The sequence below is a fragment of the Papilio machaon genome, chromosome 28 (assembly GCF_912999745.1).
Source record: "Papilio machaon chromosome 28, ilPapMach1.1, whole genome shotgun sequence".
In the NCBI taxonomy this organism is placed as follows: Eukaryota; Metazoa; Arthropoda; class Insecta; order Lepidoptera; family Papilionidae; genus Papilio; species Papilio machaon.
Window position 1 is genome coordinate 2745637 of NC_060013.1, and position 16201 is coordinate 2761837.

General features: G+C 33.1%; 1 protein-coding gene across 1 annotated transcript; it reads right to left on the reverse strand.

Annotated features, from left to right (window-relative positions):
- Positions 1–665: 665 nt before the first annotated feature.
- LOC106711745 (eukaryotic peptide chain release factor subunit 1) lies at positions 666–16011 on the reverse strand. The gene is made up of 9 exons (XM_014504145.2): positions 15745–16011; positions 13944–14119; positions 13429–13667; positions 12749–12979; positions 11994–12149; positions 11522–11622; positions 10305–10398; positions 9361–9508; positions 666–875 (listed from the first exon to the last, which is right to left on the reverse strand). Exons 1-9 carry the CDS (start codon positions 15825–15827, stop codon positions 790–792), a joined length of 1314 nt encoding a protein of 437 aa, XP_014359631.1. The 5' UTR covers positions 15828–16011; the 3' UTR covers positions 666–789.
- Between the last annotated feature and the right edge of the window lie 190 nt (positions 16012–16201).

Here is a 16201-nt window from a genome sequence, read left to right on the forward strand (position 1 = left end):
TATTAAATAATTTAACTTTTCATGATACACATTTTTAGATGAAAAAAATACACGTTTTCACAAAAAAAAAATAATCTTGATACTTTTGTGTTCATAAAATGTTTGTTTTTTTGTATAAAACATGATATATGACATAACTCCCGATCAACAACGTAACAGCAACTACCGTATTTAATTTTTTTTTGAGCCATACACGAATATAACAAAAAATACATTGAAAAATTAAAAAAATCAATTTATTAAAAAACAAATACAGCTATGGATTTTCATTATCGAATAACTTGTATCGATACATATTAAAATCTCTCTACTTCTTAAAAAACAGTACTTTTTTAATACAAGAATTAATGCAGCGAAATTTCAAACAAGTACCAAGACTTATAAATCGAATTATACAATATCAAAGTATCAAAATGCAGATGCCAAAAATACTATGATTTGAATTTAGAACAAAAATTAATTAACTACATATATTTTTTTCATCAAATTTTGTGTCAATTTGTGATATCGACTAATTGTAACCATAAATATAATCAATTTGTATTAGAACAGTATTACAAATTGCAATTTGTGATTCAGTATTACAAATAGCAATTTGTGATTCAGTATTACAAATTGCAATTTGTGATTCAGTATTACAAATTGCAATTTGTGATTCAGTATTACAAATTGCAATTTGTGATTCAGTATTACAAATTGCAATGTATCATTGATGTATTACAAATTGAAATTCATAAAAATGTAGTCGCTGTTACGTGAAGGCACATACATGTTTGCTCGTTCGCTTGTCTAATAGTCATCAACGTCATAGAGGTTGTCGATTTCTTCATCATCAAGCTGCATAGATTGGAAGTCCACTTTGTAACGAAGGAGACCTGTAAAATAAATTCAACATTATTTCTACGGCTATAGAATACAAATTTGTATAAAAAGATGATTTGTAATACAAATTAACGAATGTTTTACATTAAGCCAGTACAGTAAGACAGTAGCGCTGGCCTAGGATGGACTGTTTTGGCTCACCGGCGCCAATTAGTGTTTACATTATGCCAGTTGTTTTCGAGTGCTACTCTCCTACTGTACTAGTATAATCTAAACCAGGCATTACCTAAAAATTAAACTACTTGTGTATTTAATTTTTTCTTAGAATTATAAAGAAAATTATTAAAATATATTTAATTCAAACAAATCTAAAAAAAAAAAAACACTCTGTAACCATGCATAATAAAATCACAGAAAAAAACATAAGACAAAAAAAAACCGTTGTTTAAATATTTTTTTTTTTATAAATAAAACAAAATTTTCTATTACTAAAATTCATGCGGCTTTCGATTTTGATTACATTTTGACATCCCTTACAATGCCTTTGAAGAAACCAGCAACCAAAGTGTCACTACATTGGAAATCATAGTAAGAAAGAAAAACTATATAAATAAAAACATCTCAGACATAAAATTAAGCATGGATTTCCACTGTCAGAATATATGTACCAAAACACATTGTCTAATTCACACCTGCTCTTTTCACAACGATGTCAGCACAGTGTAACCTATCAAGAATATTGTGACAATCGCCATCGTATCATCAATCAATTATTTCAAAATGAATACAAGATTTTTGGTGTATTTTACTTCCGATACGCGCTGCACAAATTTTGTACGATGATAGTACTCTTCTCTCTTCCTCTATCTTTGTAGCCATCCACATTCAATCTCATATCATTCAACTTTCATATATCATCTCTCCGCATATGTCCATACAATGCTAACCATTTGTTTCTTACCATTATCTTATTTCCGTTTTAGTAGGGGAGCCCACGGGGCTAAATGGGGATTTACTCGAGCATCGTAGAGACCTATTGGGATGCAAAGCTTAGATGATAAGAAGAAAAAAATGTTATAAGATATATACCTTTACATCAGTGGGGGAAGCGGCTATAGATTTTTAAAAATGTAAAAAAAAAAATTTTTATCGAGCGCGTCAGATTTTCTAAGGGAGTGTTAAGTGCACCAAAAAAAGCTCTTATTCACTAATCTGACGATTTCGATGGGACGCAAACTCGCGGTCATTTTTATAATGTGCAAAAAAATTCGCCATTTTGAAATACTCAAGCGCGTCAGATTAAGATATATATGGTTTATCTTTATGTTCTAAACGTACTGTCTCATAATCTGACGATTATGTAGAGGGATTCGCCTGATTTGACAAAAAAAAATTAGAAAAACGGTTCGGCCTTATACATGGGCCCCATGTTTTGTGGAGGTACTTAACCGGGTACAAGGTATCCCCCTGTATATTAATCTGCCGTGCTTTAGGAAATCCCGAAATCCCCGCTTGGGCTCCCCTACTATTTTAATAAATCAACAAACTACAAAACAAACCTTTATGGACAGGCTATAACTCATGGTATATTGTGCTTATTTTCAACATTTCGGCATTGACAGTAGCATTTAATAGCGGTGTTGAAAACTCAACTCATAGACATTAACCGTTGATTTCTGAGGCCAAAATCTCTGTATAAAACTTCATCCATCATTATCTTTGACAAAACATAGATAGCAATATGTATTAAAAAGGTAATATTGGTCTCAGAAACCCACTGTTAGTAACTTCAACTGGCTCTTTATATAGAAACCAAAAAGCTATAATTTCCTGTCCATATCAATAAAGGTCAGTGATAAAGATAAAATAACAACATTTAAAAAATCAATAACTTTTACCTCTTTCCAAACCTCACAGCGTGTAAAGAAACGACATATATTTAGTATGACACAGAATATTTAAAAAAAAACAATGCACCTACAAAATTATCACCCAACTTACCAAAAATATATCTCGTGATATACCTAGTGTGATAACATTTAAAAATGGAGACGAAATGAACTGAAAAAAGTTATAACTTTGGCCCTAAGTAGCAACAGCACTTGATATGATTGTTATCAAGAGCTTCGTAAACATACCAGTACCACACACGCGCAGTCAATCCGTACAAGCGAGAATAACTCGCTAACAAAGGTTGAAACTCTCGCTTGTACGAGCCGACGGCGACGCGAGATCTCAAAGCAGTGCGATGCGATAAAGTTATATTTTGAATAACTAACTATGTCAATGAGACATTTTTAAGGTTAAAACATTATTATTATTATTTTAAAATAAATAATACAATAATTTCAATATATAATTTTTATGTAGTATAACTATATGAAGTCGGGAATAAACCAATAAACATTTTTTTTTAAATATTTTTCATATGTATATTGTAATATTAGAAAAGCATACATTCATTCCATTTCACAAAAACCGCAAAAATCTTAAAACTATTACATCTTATAAATATTTTTATTCGTTTCAAACTAAGACTATATTATCTTTTTCAATACCATCTAAAGACTACTAAAATCATCTTTACATTCAAATAAAAATTAACGGCACACGAAAAAAAAACATCAAAACTTAATTTAGTAAAATTTGGTATTTTAATTATTGCATCTGGCAACACTTTTGATAAAGCTGGTAACACTCCAGTGCAATGTATGCTTCTCCATTACACTAGCTTATTGAATATGAATGACCATTTTGCATATAGATTACACTCGAACCTTCATAAGCGAGAGTCATTGTCCGACATTCGACGTTCAAAAGCGAGAAACTCTGGTTAGAGAGAAACCTCTATAATTTAGAAAAATAACGCTGTGCTTTGGACTTTCGCTTATCCAGATTCGACTGTAAATATAAATGCGCCTAGAAATACATTATGTAAAGATATTACATACATAAACAGTAAATTAATGAGATTAAATGTGGATGGACAAAGGTATTGAAAGACTTGAAAAAGTATGTATGGATTGTGTGAAAGAGAAAGATATGCGTAAGGAAATGATAGAAATGTATGGAAGAGTACTGAGCTCGAACTAATGTAGGAAAAAGGGCAGGTTCATTATGACACAGTTGAGGACGTTCAGGTTAACGTCAATTGACCCTTACGCAGACCTTAAACTTACATTTAACTGTAATTTGAAAAATATTAATACAACTAACTAGTTGGTTTTGTGCTGATCAATTAGCAGCTCATTTAATAAAACTTGTAAAACAACGTGTCCGAATTTTACAAAAAATCATACATATAAAAAAAAATTGAATAAAGATTGTATTATATATTGATTTAAATGTGAAATTTATTTTTTCACATATATTTCTAGGCGCATATATAATATAGCATGTATGTAATTTTATATATAAAAAAATTTGCCTCCATTCAAGTCGATTCGAAGTTTCTGTAGACGTTTTTATAAGGAATCTAATATGTAAAATGTAATTTATAAGTTATTAAGTTTAAGCTATTACTAATTTGGACCTTTTATATGGCACCCTAATATTGAAATATGTTTATTCACCACAGATATATATAACCTATAGATACCTAATCAGGAATACAAAAAAGCGAGAAAAAAAGACCTCTGGAAGATTTTTTACAATAAACTTCCACAGTGTTATCATTTACATATAAAAAATCATATAGAAACCTATTTTCTTTTATTTCCTCTTATGTTTATATATTATTTTCTAATTTTTAAAGTTATTTTTACTAGCTGTCACCCGCGACTACGTTCCCAAGGAATAAAAAAAAAAACTTAGTAAGTAGTCTATGTATTCTTCCAGACTATGTACTACCTGTGTCAAATTTCATCACGATCCGTTCCTGAGATACCTTCTAACAAGCAAACATCCATCCATCCATCAAAACATTCGCATTTATAATATTAGTTTTTAAACAATAGTTTTCTTCTGTATTTATTTCTCTGTCCACAAGTCTGCGTTTGTTTCGGCTAATCTACAAAATATTTGGATCGATTTTAACGGTTTTTTTTAAATAGAAACTAGTATTGAAAAGTGTGTGTTGAGTATCATAGACATTTCCTTTTTTTTAAATTCCACACTGAACAAGTTGCGGTTAACAGAGTACATGAGTGATTACAGTTATACGACACTTAAGGAACTTTCAAGGCATGTTAAATGGGTATTTGAACCGTTCTACGATATTTATATATAATTTTTATTATTATAACATCTATCTAGAAAATATTACTGTAGCTAGCTTTACTAATTGTGTTTTTTTTATTCATACCTTAAAATTAAACTAAATATAAAAGTTTATTAAATTTTTCACAGAGCAACAAATCACACTAATGGTTCACTACAATAATCAACTTAACCCTCAACTTAAGCTTCTTTGAATAAACAGTGATGAAAAATCTTTATTTTTTTTACGTGTTTTGGCAGTGAACTATGAATTAATTAAAAGCTTTATCACCTTAGCATATTGTTATCTTTTTCGGGTAAAATAAACCAACGGCACACACAATCATCAGACGAAAGGCGGAATTACTTCCACTTCACGTCAATCTTCTGCCTGACCTTTCCATCACGCATCTATAGAGGTTTATATTTTAAAGTTAAAAAGAAAGCTTCACCTAACATAATTTCTTATTATCTCGCTTATAAGTTCGGATAGCACCTATATTACTATGGATAGCGTTATCTAGCTTTACTAAACAAATATATCGACTTGAATGGAGTTCAAAGTACAATTTTACAAGGCTATATTGCTCAAGGTGTTTTTGGTTCGAAAGGAAAGATAAGCGACATTCAAACTTTATGGGAGCTCGGCATATATCGATATAAGATGGCAAACGACCACAACGCCAATTCGACTCATAGGATTAGAAAGTAAAGACATTTAAGATTTAAAATGTTGCAAATGCCTTCATTTGACAGAGGATGTGGACGTACAGGAAGAGGACATTTTCCCAACCTATGGGTGCCGCGCCAAAACCACTTGCCAATCCTTTCATAATAAGGAAAGGACTAAAATTTGGTCTTCGTTTATTTTAACTGTAAGTGGGTGACGAGACAAACCCCTGGATGCTTTCTACCACCCGCACTGTACGTTATGGAGACATGCTCTGATACATAACCTCGAGCGATCATAAAGTTTGAATCATGTTATACATACAGTCGGACCTGAATAAGCGAGAAACGATCGTCAAACTCTATAAGCGAGAAACTCCAGTTAGAAACCTCTATAAGCGAGACTCCAGAACTCTCGCTTATCCAGGTTCAACTATTTTTACATAACAAGCAAGAATAGAAAGGACTAGAGTAAAGAAAATTTGAGAGGTAAGTGAAGTAAAAACCGTTTAATACAATGTACCGGTTATAGTAACCAATATTATATTGTAGATCCCACTGGAACATCACATCTCACTGAATAAATCACTTATAACGTCATACCCTTTTTGTGACCATTTTTTATTAATATTTTAGGGAAATCGTATCAATTACGACCTCCATTTATTTGAATTTCAGTTAATGAAGCAAATCAGGTGCAGTATTACAAAGTACCAGTCAACCAACATTTGGCCAGCGTGGTTGACTATGGTCTAGTCACCCCTAACTTGGGGTAGGCTCCGAGCCCCTCAGTGGGGACGTACAGTGAGCTGATGATGATGATTACAAAATATATTAATAAAATCGTGATTAACACTGCTTGTGAAATGTTAACCTTTAATTCAATACAATCAGCATGCCCTTTTCCCTGTCTAGTATCTGCACAGTACTCTTCCATACATCTCTATTAACTCTCATATCTTAATTCACTTCCTTCTCACGCATATCCTTTTTCACATAATCCATCCATTTCTCCGGCCTATCTCTATCTTTGTAGCTATCCATTCAATCTCATTACTTTCCTTATTTATATGATTAACCTTTTGTTTGTCAATCCATCACTGAAGTTATTACTGTAATATATAGTCGAACCTCTACAAGCGAGAGTCATTTTCCGGTCCCGATAGACGATCTCTATGAGCGAGAAGTTCGGGTTAGGGAGAAACCTCAAACCATTGGACTCTCGCTTATCTAGGTTCGACTTCATTTATGATTATCGGTTATTACGACAGAATAATACCAGATCTTTTTGACGTCGTGTTAAACGGTTTTCACTGTTAAACAATATCAATGTGGTAAGGTACGGGTTCGGATCGCAACAGTCGGTTTCAAATTCGTTGTTTTCATTTTTTTTTGTAAGGTTATTTTTTTTTAATTATTTCACTTCAAAATAATGATATGATATGTATATGATGTGAAATTATTTCAAATGTTAACACTTTGCATACGGGCAACGTATTTTTACGTTGCTAGATAGCGGGCGGTTGCATATTTTCTTACCACAATTTCTCGATTGTCGAATTACTCAGTCTTTCACAGAGTTATTTCGTATTTACTAGAATTAGTAGCTCCAGAACGTACAAGCTGTGTTTTATAAATCTGAACGCTGCACGTGTAATTCGGGAGCAATGTATGCCGCATGTCAAGTGATAATAAAAAAATACATTAAAAATCTCACGCATCAATTATATTGGTATTTTTTCTGAATAGGACCATAATATTACTGTGGATTTTGAAGTTTTTGAAACCATTTTTATGTTTCCTAGTCAAAAGTAGAAAAAAATTTTTTTTTTTCGAAAAACGATTTAAAAAAAACCTATTTCGTTCAAAAAAAATAATAATTTTTTTGGATAAAATTTCATTTTAAAAACTTAATTTTACTTAGTATTCAGACAGGCTGCTCTAAAAGCGTTGATCTTTATGAGATGGAAGAGTTCTATGTAGTGGGAGTACTTAATTGGGTACAATTCCCCCCTTATGTTAAACCACGCTCGAGTAAATCCCAAAATCTCAACTTCACTTCGTCATAATATCTATAATAAAACGCAATGAAAATGGACCCTGCATATTGACACTTTCAATATAGTCGTGGGTTTACACTGAAACACTAAAACAAAAAAAATTTTTTGTATCAGTGTTCCCGTAGTTAATATCCACGTTAAAATAAAAAATAAAAACCGACTGTGGCGTATCTAAGCCGTTAAAAAATACAAGCTTTAAATCTAAGTTATATGATTGTGTTTTTTTAATAACCGACTTCAAAAAAAAGTCTATATTTATTTTCTTATAAGTCATTTATAAACCGATTGAGAGAAAAAAAATCAAAAATGGTACATTTTTTTAATTGAATTTTGAAAAAATTTAAATTTCCGCAATAATTGAAAAACAAGAAAAAAATCAGCCAACTTTTAGACACATTAATGCTTTTAACTTCTGGTTTACGATTTTTTTGAAGTCGGTTTTTTTTTTTACAAAATTTTTTTTTCGTTTTTTCACATTCCTGTCTACCCCCCCATTCAATAGTCATCGAGGTCGACATCGTCCAGCGGTTCATCTAATTGCAGAGACTGAAAATCCACCTTGTACCGTAGTATACCTATTTTTTATCCATCCGAGCAGCATTAACCAAAATTATATTTTAATAAGCATTAGTAGTTAAAACTAATAAAAAACACTTAAGAATTAATATCAGACATCATGTTATCGTACACACATAATACCTACATACTATGTTATTGTCACTGTATAGTACATTATCATGCCCTACTATATTTTCCCATCATGTTACATAACACGAATAGTATCTACATATCACGTTAACATGGTCGCATAGTATGTATAAATATATAATAGTAAAGTACACTTTATATACTACGTATCATGTTATCGTGGTCGCATAGTCCAGTCATTACATGTTTGGTACAAATCATGTTATGGTACCCACATAGTATTTAGAAATATTATATTCAACTATCATGTTATGGTACCCGCATAGTATCTAGGTATCATGTTATGGTACCCACATAGTATTTAGAAATATTATATTTAACTATCATGTTATGGTACCCGCATAGTATCTAGGTATCATGTTATGGTACCCGCATAGTATCTAGGTATCATGTTATGGTACCCACATAGTATTTAGAAATATTATATTCAACTATCATGTTATGGTACCCGCATAGTATCTAGGTATCATGTTATGGTACCCACATAGTACTTAGAAATATTATATTTAACTATCATGTTATGGTACCCGCATAGTATCTAGGTATCATGTTATGGTACCCACATAGTACTTAGAAATATTATATTTAACTATCATGTTATGGTACCCGCATAGTATCTAGGTATCATGTTATGGTACCCACATAGTATTTAGAAATATTATATTCAACTATCATGTTATGGTACCCGCATAGTATCTAGGTATCATGTTATGGTACCCACATAGTACTTAGAAATATTATATTTAACTATCATGTTATGGTACCCGCATAGTATCTAGGTATCATGTTATGGTACCCACATAGTATTTAGAAATATTATATTCAACTATCATGTTATGTTACCCGCATAGTATCTAGGTATCATGTTATGGTGTCCACATAGCAAATAACAATGTATACTGACCGCCAATTCCACCAAAGCCGCGCACAAACTGACTTCCCTCCTGACTCTTGTCGGTGATGATCTCCAATGTGGCACCGAAAGACTTGTAGTTGTTTGCGAGCCACTCCAGCAGCGGCTGGCACTCCACCAGCTCCAGTTCAACTCCGCTCTACAATATATAAGGAATTAACTATTTACATGAACCGTCTATATCAGTGATTGTCAAACTTATTTTCTTTCACCGCCCCCATTGAAAATCAATTATATTTCAGAGCGCCCCTAATTTTTATTCAGCCCTAAAACATAAAAACCACAATTTCATTACACTAATTAATTTCAATGCCCCCCATTTTTTGGGCCCCTTATCGCCCCCTCCTAGGTTTCAAACGCCCCCAAGGGGGCGTTATCGCCCACTTTGGGAAACACTGGTCTATACTGTGACGTCATAGTTTTTATAACATGACCACACTAAACGGACAAAGTTATCTGACCCTGTAGGCTTTGATAAGTCAAACTAAATTGACAGCACACTAGCGCCCTCCTGGTAATCTTACTAATATTATAAATGCAAATGTTTAGATGTATGTATGGATGTTTGTTTGAAGGTATCTCTGGAACGGCTCAATTAATGAAATTTGGACAAAGAAGAACACATGCTATTTATTATGCTTTTTTTAATTTCGCGCGGACGAAGTCGCGGGCGACAGCTAGTATCAAATAAATGTCACAAGTTCCTTGTACTGTGGCTGTCTTATCATGTTTATTATTTTAATAGATTAAAAAAAAACGTAATAAATAGCCTATGTGTTCTTCCAGCCCTTCCATCCCTTTAGCAGTTCTGGAGTTACCTTCTAACAAACATCCATCCATACATATAGACAGATAGACCTAACCGCGATGGCAGTGCCTCTCTTGTAATCCCAAATAATATAGATCATAGTTAATAAAGGTAAAAATGAACCAACCTCTTTGTCAGTAAAGTGCGACTTGTCTTTCTCTTGTTCAGGCGTGAGATGCAGAATGGTCTCCTGGTTGGTGGCGTGGGATTTCAGAACGTATCTGAAAATTAAATATAAATACATATAAAAGGGTCCATTCACACAGACGGGGGACAGAGAGCAAAGCAGATTTATATCGCAAATAAAATTGAACTTTATACCATTGATACAAGGTGGAATTTTACTTTGAAAATTAAAATTAAATCAATATTATCTACTCTGCTCGGTCCTGTGTGAACAGACAGGGAATAACAACCAAAAAGTCAAATGGATATGTAATGTATATGTCGCAGTCATATTGCATAATCCGCCATATTACATTACGACTAGCTGTTAACAAAAACAGGGCCGTTTTGTAATGTTGCGGTTCAACGAGTAGCCGGATTGAATGCGGCTGAATAAAAAAGCTCCGGAATGTATTTAAATTATGCCAACACGCGTCTTTCAACACTAGACTAGACACAATGTAATAAAGCGAGAGATTAGCCGTCTCTTTGACAGTGTTTAGTTCCGATCCTTGACACTTGTGACGCTGCCTGAAATAAAAACAACAATTTCGTTGGATACAGAAAGTGTGTTGCTAAATTGCGAAGTTATGAGTGAAATAAAGAAAAAAAAAAAACGTTAAATATCTCGGTGAAGAACTCGGTAAGAACAATTTTCAATTGCAATTAAAGAATATCTATTCTTCTCAATGTGGAACAGTAAAGAAACCATGGACAAAGGATCGAGTAAAGTATTAGTACGTTGCAGCTAAACGTGGGCCTTATTGAAGAAAGTATCTTAATGTCAATCCGGCTACTCGTTGAATCACCGCATTTCAAAACGGCCCTGTTTTTGATAAAAGCTAGCCGTAATGTAATACGGCGGATCATACAATATGACTGCGACATTATAGCCATTAGATTTTTAATATAATATTATTAACTTTAGAATAGTAAGTACTAGCTTTTACCCGCGACTCCGTCCGCGCGGAATAAAAAATAGAAAATGGGGTAAAAATTATCCTATGTCCGTTTCCTGGTTCTAAGCTACCTGCCCACCAATTTTCAGTCAAATCGATTAAGCCGTTCTTGAGTTATAAATGGTGTAACTAACACAACTTTCTTTTATATATATAGATGTATATGTCAGTCAAAATCGTAGTTTTTCTTCAGTAACATCTTTTTCAGGTTATAACTTACCTCTGTATATCAAGATTTTCCCAGCAGATGAGTGTTTCCACGGCACCAAGTTCCAATGCCCGTAGAGTATCATCCACACCAAAGCAGTATTTACCAGTATCCTGAAATAATGTCATAACAATAATTTCCACTGGCCTAACTGCCAAAACATATTATCAAGCTGTATAGTGGAAAAAGGGTCTAAAAGACCACACAGAGGCATCAAGTGTGTGTGGTGCTTAATAAGTCCTCTTTCCCTTCTCACAATTTTCTTATAATGAAAAGGGGAAGTGGATTTGACATAGGAAGGGGAAATATTCTTTTCTTTTGCGTCCCATCCTCCGTCTATAAAAGGTAGGCAATGGATATACAATTGCGGATGTCTACAGCCAGCGCTATTTTACTATTTCAGTGAATTCAAATGGCCACTTCCTTATTTTTCACCTTATTAAAACAAAAAATCAAGACATTTAACAATAAGAGATATATTCACCTGTGAGATCTCATCAAAGTATCTTCCGATGAGTTTCTTTTCTTGTATAAACTTGACATTTTGTAGAGACTCAGCGGCCAACTCGATAGCTTGATTGAATCCGTTCTCACCACCATAAGATACATCAACTAACTTGATTATTTTAGATTGTAGACGCTGAAAATTGAGATATAAATAGTTAAAACCTTAACATGACAGTAATTATAAGAATTAATATCAAAAATAAAAAAAAAAATAAAAAAATTAGTTAATATAAAAAAAAAATGGTGGAGACCTATACCCAACAGGGGTCATGACTGTTTCTTTTAATTAACTTGTTAATTTTAATTTAAACAATTAATGTTAACAATTAATTAACAATCATGAAAATAAAGGCTAATTAATCTAATATATAAAATTCTCGTGTCACAGTTTTCGTTCCCGTACTCCTCCGAAACGGCTTAATTCTTGACCGATTCTCATGAAATTTTGTGAGCATATTCAGTAGGTCTGAGAATCGGACAACATCTATTTTTCATACCGCTAATAAGTTTTTTTTAACTGCGCGCGGACGGAGTCGCGGGCGACAGCTAGTTAATTAATTAAAATATCAAAAATTCACATCAGCCTTAATAATTATAAATACGAAAGTAACACAGTCTGTCTTTAATGCCAAAACTACTAAACAAAAATATAAACTATGGTAAAACTTTAATCCAAGAAAATATTATTTTTTTTAATAAAAAAAAAACTTTAGTTATAACATAATAACATACCGGATCAAACATATCAGACTGGGACAACTCAGTTTTGAAGTCAGCAGAACCGGCTAGAATCAATCCCGCTACATTTGGTCTGTCGGCACTTATGAACAGCTGTGTTGCCACTTCAGCCACCTTGCGGACATAATTGTGTCGCTTCTCCATACGTAGACGTGCGAAACGCAAAGCAGATTGACCACCACGACCGTGCTTCTTGGGTAAATCTACAGTGAATTTGTGAAGTACCTGGGAAAAGATTATAATGAAAAAAAAAAATAATTTGGCTCACTTATTCTTCATTCATTGTTTTAAAAAAAAATCTTGGAAAATTGATGTATCTTTTGTAAGTCTTTCTTTGTTATTTTTTTTCTTCAATTTGCAATATGAAAAAATTTCAGTAAATCTTACTAATATTATAAATACGAAAGTTTAGATTTAGACGAATGGATGGATGAAGTTTGTTTGAAGGTATCTCCGGAAAAACTCAACGGAACTCAATGAAATTTGGCACAGATGTAGAACATTGTATGGGGGAACACATAAGCTACTTTTTAAGCTTTCCATTAATTCCGCGCGGACGGAGTCGCGAGCGACAGCTAGTAGTTAATATGCAAAGGAATGTAATTTTTCTCCACTTACTAAGGATTTCAAATTAACAAGGTTACATAGATTTCATTATAATTATCAAAACTCACCTCTCTTGTATTTCCTTGCAACGTACCAAACAGGGCACCGTTACCATCCATAACAATGAAACCAAACTTGTTATCATCGGCCAGTAATGCGGTAAGAGCTTCTGTATGGAACTTATTGTCACACAAATATAGAGACGTGTTGATAGGCTTGAATGGTTCAAAATCAATATTAACCTTCTTTTCTTTGCCCTCCTCGGTGACAATAGTACCACAGTAGATAACTAAGCCATTGGGCGGTACTGGAAAAAATTATAAATTAAACATCCGGATCACTTTTGAAAATAAATAAATACAAAGATTAGTTAAACAGGAAAATTATTAGAAAAACAATTTAAAATTACCAAATATTTCACAACAAAAAAAAACTAATATTAGAAGAATTAATAATGCTTTTAACACACAGACTAAAGTGAAGTAAATAAAACAGAGATGTTGTTCCGAAACTAAGAACAGCTTTGGTCCGTGTTCCAGTATTTATTGTGGTAATTAGACATTTTAGCCATAGTTTAACTCACCTTTAGTATATAGTTTGAGTCTATGCTGTACAGATGTAATAGCTCCCAGCACAGATAGTCTGTTCACTCTGGACTTGATGTTAGAGGCTGTACCAAATTCATCCGCCAACATCTTTGAGACACGCGAGATTTGATCCTTGGGTGGTATGATCAGAGATATCATAGATGTACCGTTACTGAAATTAAATATTGCTTTCGTTAGAAAGTTACTAATCAAATTCGTTAAATTACAGTGTCTAATAATGATTGACATTTTAGATTTCAGTTTATTATAATTGTCAAGTTAATATTGTTTTATAAAACTCATTAAAATGCCCCAAGTTCATGTTAACACATTAAAATCCTTGTGGCATTGAATGTGTTAACTGTGGTGAGTGAATTTTTACCAAAGCTATTAAAGGTATTGTAACCAACGATCTATTAACTAACAGTGTTTACAATCTAACCCAGAGATTCCCAAACTTTTTTCTCATATATTTGTATAAAGCTTTATTGATTTCGGTAACCCTTTTAACTCGTTACTTTAAATCAGTAACTTAGTACTTTAAATCGTCAATTTAAATCAAAGCTAGCTTAATGCATTTTACATGGTTGTAAAAAAGTAAATTGACAACTAAAACGGTGACCATATTGTATTATGTATAGTGTACAATATTGTTCTCATGTAAGTGACTTTCTTTATCATTTTGAGAATAAATTCTTTAAACCTAACCTAAAACTGCTGCTACATTACTCAATAAGTTAACCCATCCCTTTTTTCCCATTGTAATCCAAACCAAACGTAAAATATTGCAAATATAGTGCACATTATTGTATATAACTACAGTTATACCAAATGGGGGGGGTGTCAATCATATTTAAGAATATGTGGGGGACATTTAATTGACTAACAATATTTTACTTGCTTACAGAGGTTTCTTTTTAACTCAAGGTTCTCGCTTTTGGAGATTTTCTATTGAGACTAGACAATGAGTCTCAATTATATTTCTCACTCTGACACCACTACTTGCTTATCCAGTTTTGATATCAATAAAAAACAAAAGTAGTACCGAGAAAATTACGCAGAGATTATTTAAATTGTACAGGAAAATAAAATAAAAGCATAAACATGTAAAGCAAAATAATGTTTTTTTTTACAATTGAAAGTCTGAGGAAACTTTATTTCGTTTCAAAACAAAAAGACAAAACCTGATGATATATTCAGTCAAGTCATGTTTGTTTTTGTGTGCTAATTGCAAACAAAGAACCTTGTATAAAGTGTTTATTTTCAGGCTGCAAATCTTGTTAATTTACCCATACATGGAAATATTATTGACTCATAATGCCAACATCATTTATGACACTGGTCACAAATAAAACTATTATTCCAAAAAAAAAACTTCGAACTAAATGTGAAGTGTGCTGAAAGCTGCAGCGTCGCATTGCGCGAAAGCTTTCGATTTTCAAATGCGGCTAAAAAGGCGCGTAATTACGTACGCCAAATACGTCCAAATCAGCTGGATATTTTTTTTCTCAATCCTAACAGACGACTCAGGTGTTTAGATAACCTTTTGAAAAAGTAATTTTTCGATAATGATATTCAGAGTCTAATAAATGCACATTCCAGCACCCTTTGCGTTTTCACAAGGTTATTTCTGCGCATGCAAAACGCGCATGTGTCCGGCCACTCGTGCAAGTGACGCAGCCGTGTTGGCAATTTCATCCAATGAAATAGCCACAAACATAGCATAGCACAATGACCACGTTGTTACTGCATAGCGTCAAACTATACCAAGAATATGATACTTCATTCATAACTCACCCTCTCGCCATCTCCAAACTCTTGATAAGTTTCTTGATCTTCCAGATTTCGACATTGCGATCCGCCGACGATTCTTCAGACATTTTGGATCGGGTTAAATAAACTAATACACCACTAAAACACTCCGAAAAACGGATTAATAAACGTAAAAGTCTGTAAAATACACCACTAAACTTTAATAATAAAGAAATTCGAGGGAAAGGGACTTCAACTCGCGGTTCAAACTGGTCAAATCCAGATCGAACCGGACGGACGAGACACCTCGCGACTTCGTTCACTCACTTTCTAGTTTACATTTACGTCTTTCGTTACTCGTACTTTTCTTCTGGTGCGGGGATTCTTGGATTTTTTCTTTATTCGGTTAACCCTAAGCATGTGGGATACAAAAATCAGACATTTGAGGATAAAAAGATGACGTGACGGAACTAAGCGATCGAACGAACGCCTCCACTCGTCG

Coding starts and splice junctions, on each gene's coding strand:
- LOC106711745 (XM_014504145.2), bottom strand. CDS start 15,827: ATGTCTGAAGAATCGTCGGCGGATCGCAATGTCGAAATCTGGAAGATC. Junction 14,120..15,744: donor AGTTTGGAGATGGCGAGAGG/GTGAGTTATGAA, acceptor ATTTAATTTCAG/TAACGGTACATCTATGATAT. Junction 9,509..10,304: donor CGCACTTTACTGACAAAGAG/GTTGGTTCATTT, acceptor TATATATTGTAG/AGCGGAGTTGAACTGGAGCT.